Source organism: Saprolegnia parasitica (assembly GCF_000151545.1).
Source record: "Saprolegnia parasitica CBS 223.65 unplaced genomic scaffold supercont2.353, whole genome shotgun sequence".
Lineage (NCBI taxonomy): Eukaryota > Oomycota > Saprolegniomycetes > Saprolegniales > Saprolegniaceae > Saprolegnia > Saprolegnia parasitica.
Window position 1 is genome coordinate 31785 of NW_012156747.1, and position 5470 is coordinate 37254.

Below are 5470 nucleotides of genomic sequence, written 5' to 3' on the forward strand. Positions count from 1 at the left end.
TGTGACGCGGCTGCGTGCGCTGCAGACTACGCTCACACACGGTGCGTCCGTGAACTGTGACCGCTGTGCCTCGTCGCTCGCCACCATGTATGATCCCATCATCGTTTTCTGAACCGGAATCGCAGGAGGAGCGTCGACGTGTAGGGAGGCGTGCCAGCTCCTCGCGTGTGGCCACATGCTGTGCGGCGGCTGCTGCGCGCATAGTACACCGGTGTGTCCTCTGTGTGCCCGGCCGAGCCCGTTTCCGCTCAGCGCCGTGCCCCGTTTGCGCAACCCGACATCAGGCAGCAAGTTTGATGTCATTGTGGATGAGATCGCGTCGCTTGAAGACGAAGCGACGACCAAGTGCATTGTCTTCTCGCAGTGGCCCGAGGCCTTGAGCCTGCTGCAGACGGCGCTATCGGCCAAGAACATTGCGAGCCTCCACCTCCAGCGCACGAGTCAGACCAGCTTGCGCGACGAGTTTCATTCGAATCCGAATGCCCGCGTGTTGCTATTGCCACTGAAAAAGTACAATCACGGGTGCGCACATGTCATCATCATCCACGTGGACAACTTGTCTGATGGGACGCGGACGTGCTAGGCTCAATCTGGTCGAGGCCACCCATGTGTTCTTGGTCGAGCCGACCTTTGAGCCGGCGCTGCAGGAACAAGCGATGGCGCGCGTCCAGCGCCTGAGCCAAACGCAGACCAGCTACGTGCACCGGTGCGCAGCACGCAAAACGATCGTACTAGTGCGAAGATGCGTTGACCTAGGTATGTCATGGCCGCGACGGTCGAAGCAAGAATGTACGAGTGGACGAGTCGCACGCAGCGCTTGACGCAAGACGACATCTACCGCGTCTTCACCAGCGATGTCACGTCGCCTAGCTAGCCGACCGCTGCTCGTTTCGTCAGCAATCCAGCAACAAGAAGAAGAAGAATGCAGTCTATAGTTTGGACGGACGGTACCGAAACTAGCGCATCGGGTGCCAGGACCGCGTGTCGATGGGCTCAAAGCTCGCATAGCGTGCTTGCCCTTCATCTGGCAGGTTGTTCTGGGCGCAGTAGGCGGCGTATGCTTGCCAGAGCACCGTCGCCGCCGCCTCCGGTGTACTCTGCAGCATATCTTGCTCCATGAGGTACCGGTGCGGCGGCACGTAGCTGAGAAAGACGTCAGTGCCATGGTCGCAGAACGCTTAGCACTTGGCGTGGGCAAAGCAGTTGGAAATAAGTCCGGGACGCAAGCTGCACACTCGTAGATGCGACCGGTTGGCTGTCGGTAACACGCCCGGCAGACCTCCTCTGGCCACGCTTCGGACGCGAGCTCGTTGTCCTTGAAGAAGTGTCCATGCCTTCTCGTCTCTTGGATCGTACGCTCCAACTGTCGGGTCCAGAAGGAAGGGCGATGTCACCGCGTTGGTCGTGAGCGGGTCGTCAGCTGGGAACGCTTCTCGGCACAAGGCCTGCGCGGTCTCGAGGTAGTACTTGCTTGGTGCGGACGTAGCTGCCAGTAGAGACATACAAGAGGAAAAAGGCGTAGGCTGGCGGCAGTGGCTGTCGCTGGGACCGCGAGGCGGCGACGAGCAGGATAGCTTGGGCTCGCTTCCAGTGACCGAGGGCGACGTCGTCGATCGCAATGTTGGAAAGCGCAATGATCGCGTGTGCATGCAGCGCGCCATGCGTACGCTCCAAGGCCGCGAGGTTCTCGGAGAAGACGGCCCGGGACGCGCGAAACTTGCCTTGGACGTTGTAGATCGTCGCCTAGAAGCCGCGCGAGTTGAGCTTGAGCGTGTCGGCGTGGTCGGGTCGGAGGAGCGTCCACGCACGGGCAGAACGCAGCGGCGTCAAAGTCGCCGAGGCCGTAGCTGGCGCCGCCCAGCCTGGACGTGGCCGAGATCATCACCCAGTGTGCTGGGCCAAAGTACGTCTTGCGACAGAGATCGCGAATCTCTGCGTCCTGCTTGAGGCTGTGCAGCGCGTCTGCGAACGGTCATCGGATCGAGGCCGTCCATGGCCAAATGCTCTTGGACGAGCGGTCGTCTCTGGATCGCCTCGTATGGCGCGCGCAGCGCCCACATGGAGCTAGGCGCATTTGCGTACCTGTTGGCGAGACGCACGTCCCGGCGTGCTTTCTCCATCGGCGAGAGACGTGAAGAGGCGATCTGCGCCACCAGTGTCCGCTTCATCCAGTCGGTGATCGTTGAAAAGACGCGTTGATCGACGCTGTGAACGACGTCTCGGTGCGGATGAGCTCAACGATGCCGTCACTTGCCACGGTTGTCTCGGACGCCTCGCTCATGATCGTCCCCAGCACATCCTTGAGCGCCGTTGGGCGAAGCATATCTTGGATGAGAAGGTCTAGTTGATAGGGGCCATCGCCATCTCGAACCGTGCCTGCATCGTCCCAGCGACGTCCACCTCAAAGACGCACCAGCTTCGACGCAAGACGATCGGGTCATCCCATGGGTACATGATCATGACGACGTTGCCGATGGCTACGAGCTGCGACTTGAAGGTCGTCGACCAGTACTCGAACGGGTACGAGTGCGCGAGGTGCTGGTTGTTGTTGAAGACGCAAAACCACAGGACCGCTTCGTCAGCAAGGCCTTGGCCGGCGAAGAAGGTGTCGAGGCTGTCGACGGTCTCCAAGAAGAGATAGCTCCACGCATGGGAGACGTACAATTGGCCTTGAACACAATATGGCGCGTGGTCGCATCGTTGGCGATGTGGTCAACGAGCGAGAGCTCGGTGGACTTGGTCAGTGGCACGATGTGGTCGAAGCAGACCTGGGCGGTGGTGCGACCGTTGAGCTTCTTGCGGCCGCCGCAAGCGTCGAGGAGGTGGTGGAAGTAGCGCAACGAGACGCCGAGCGGGCTCGGGGGCGATGTGACCATGAAGCCAGCGGAAGCACTTGGATCAAAGTTGGTGGTGTGTGTGACGATGCCACTCAAAACGCCGTATCCGGATGAGCTCAGTGGCAATCGGCCAATCAACGACGCGAATCATGGCATTAGATCGTGGAGGCGCGCCATCATGACACGCGAGGTCTCCCACGCCTTCGTCTCAAGTGCACCATGGTTGCCCTTCATAAATATCCTCCATCGTGCTGAGCCTAGTCTGGATTATCGTCTACTAACTATGTTGTCGAGGAGACCATGTACGAGTTTTGTTTGACGACATGAAGGCAGAGTAGAATATTCCAATACGCCACGCACATTGGGATGTGGTTAGGCGTAGAGATATTTTTCGTTGGCGACCCATTCGAGACCCGTCACGGGCGCACGACCTGCGGCGGCTTCGACGAGGAGCATGCTCAACGAGTCGCTTCGGGGCGTCCGGCGCTTGGCGATTTCGAACGGTAGCTCCATCGCGGACGTCGGCCACAGACCCACGGACGATAGCTTCCATTGTCGGGCTATCGATAGCAAATGCGGCAAAACGACGTCGAAAACGTCGGCGCCGAGGGCGCGGTACTTGAGCACGTCGAGCTGGTCGTCTTCGAAATTGTAGGCATAAAGCACATACCCGCGCAGCTCGTTTGTCGCAAGGTCGCGCACACAGAGCCCGTACGACGTCGGGAGATCGGCGAGGCCCAGGCGGTGCGTCGCAAAGTACTTGTATTTGGCGTGAAAGTACGCAATGTACTCGGCCGTGAGAAGAAACCCGACTTGACCTGGCTGAAGGTCCGCTTGCATATCAGCTTGGTCGCGGGCGGCGATGGCGGTGAGGACGTCCATCGAGTCGATGACTGTGAGAACGACCGGTGCCGATGCTGCGACGGGAACGAGCGAAACGTCAAAGTCGGCGGGGAGCACAATTTCGTCGGACGGGTGCGGCGACCACCCGTTCGCCAGATAGAGCTTGGTGCCAATGTCCGAGTACAAGTTGGACACGATGTAGTCGGATCGCTGGCGCGCCAAGAAGGCCTGGAGTGTGATGGCACCGTAGCCTTTTCGCCGATGGTTCTCTGGCGTGAAGAGTGACGCGACGCTAAAGGCATCCACGCAAATGGGCGCAAGCGCAGTGGGCGGCCAGAGGATGCAGCGCTGCGCAAAGACCTCCAGGTACCCGCGCAGGTCGAGCGTGCTGTGGTCCGTTGTGGGCACCAAGACGTAGTCGGTCACGAGCGTCTGGCCAAACTCGGAGGCGCGGAATTGCACTTCGCGCTCGCGGTACTCTTCAAAGGATACGGTTGGCGCACCCCACTCGGGGTACGTGAGCACACTCACTTGATGGCCTTGGGCCGCGGAGCCTTTGCGCAGTTCCATTTTCGTGGCCTGTCGACTGACAGGCTAAACGCACGCCATTTCACCAATGGTTTTTAGCCAATCCCATGTGCGCCTTTTGAAAAGCGGGATTGTATTGGCTACTTTTCTAGCCAATCCCGCGCCACATACGTGGCCAGTTGTGTTGCTGGCAAAACGACGGAGACTCGTTTGACGGATATATATGAACGTGTTTCGTATTATCTTGTCAGGCGGTGTATTACCGGGATTACCACTATGGGTTTTTCTTTTTCTATGTGGTCCATCGTCAAGCTACTTGATCGACCAGCAGCGTCCGCAGTCGTGAGCCAGACCCGTCGTGTTTCGTATTATCTTTGTTGTTACAAAGAGTTTGCATACGTAAAGCCTAGCAATCTCCTTTTTCTTCATTTGCTCGCCGGGCCGTGGCTGCGCAGGCGGCGGCGCAGGGGCTCGTCTTGCTCTCCTCTAGTCGCCCGGGGGCGCTTGACGGATAGATACTGAAGTTGATTGCAACGACTTTAGTACGTCATTCATGGCATTCTAGGACACGAGTGATCTACGCGTAGAGGTAGAGCTCGTCCGCAACCCACTGGAACGGTTTGGCGCTATTCGCGTCGTCTTCTGGGCCCGCATGATTGCCTTGCACGAGCAGCATCGAGAGCGAGTCGTCACGGGGGCGCGCAAGTGCTCGTATGGATTCCGGCAAGGCCATGTCTCTCGTTGGCCAGAGGCAAATGTGGTCCAAGCCCCAGGCCGCGGCCTCGGCATGTAGCGTCGGCCCAAACGCTGCAAACACGTCCGTAGCGTCGTCGAGCGCCCGAAACTTGAGCACATCGAGCGTCCTTTCTTCAAAGTTGTACGTCCAAATGACGTAGCCACGGATAGTACCCTTCTCTTGGAGGTAGGCGCCGTAGTTGGTTGGAAGTGTCGTCATCTGGTGACGGTGCACGCCGCAGTAGCGGTGCTTGACGTGGTAAAACTCAATGCAGTCGGTCGTGAGCAAAAAGCCAACCTCGCCAGCGCGCAGAGTCGCGATCATCGCCGCACGGTCCAGCGCTGCAATGGGCTCGAGCGCTGCAAGCGACGTAATCAACACGAGCGACGCGTCGTATTCTGGCAACGTTGTCGCGACGGGCAGCAGGATTTCGTCCGAGGCGACAAGGTCCCAGCCGCACTTGGCATAAAACGACGTTCCGACGTCCGAGTAGAGGTTCGAGACGAGGTAAGGCAACGCCTTGCCC

General features: G+C 59.1%; 4 protein-coding genes across 4 annotated transcripts in view; 1 reads left to right on the forward strand and 3 right to left on the reverse strand.

Annotated features, from left to right (window-relative positions):
* Nucleotides 1-175: 175 nt before the first annotated feature.
* Nucleotides 176-874, forward strand: SPRG_15673 (hypothetical protein; the record flags this gene model as incomplete). The annotated part of the gene is made up of 3 exons (XM_012356004.1): nt 176-522; nt 584-706; nt 757-874. 3 exons carry the CDS (start codon nt 176-178, stop codon nt 872-874), a joined length of 588 nt encoding a protein of 195 aa, XP_012211394.1.
* An 82-nt stretch (nt 875-956) lies between these two features.
* On the reverse strand, nt 957-2876 carry SPRG_15674 (hypothetical protein; the record flags this gene model as incomplete). The annotated part of the gene is made up of 8 exons (XM_012356005.1): nt 957-1177; nt 1234-1315; nt 1365-1470; nt 1505-1743; nt 1805-1949; nt 2193-2340; nt 2424-2641; nt 2677-2876. 8 exons carry the CDS (start codon nt 2874-2876, stop codon nt 957-959), a joined length of 1359 nt encoding a protein of 452 aa, XP_012211395.1.
* A 333-nt stretch (nt 2877-3209) lies between these two features.
* Nucleotides 3210-4255, reverse strand: SPRG_15675 (hypothetical protein; the record flags this gene model as incomplete). Its single annotated transcript, XM_012356006.1, has 2 exons — nt 3426-4255; nt 3210-3383 (listed from the first exon to the last, which is right to left on the reverse strand). Exons 1-2 carry the CDS (start codon nt 4248-4250, stop codon nt 3210-3212), a joined length of 999 nt encoding a protein of 332 aa, XP_012211396.1. The 5' UTR covers nt 4251-4255.
* Nucleotides 4256-4785: 530 nt separating this feature from the next.
* The window catches only part of SPRG_21599 (hypothetical protein), a gene marked incomplete at both ends in the record, with an annotated part of 1431 nt that continues 746 nt past the window's right edge, over nt 4786-5470 (reverse strand). The window contains one exon of the mRNA XM_012356007.1: nt 4786-5463. Within this exon, the coding sequence (XP_012211397.1) occupies nt 4786-5463 (678 nt within the window). The remainder of the gene's footprint in view (nt 5464-5470) is intronic.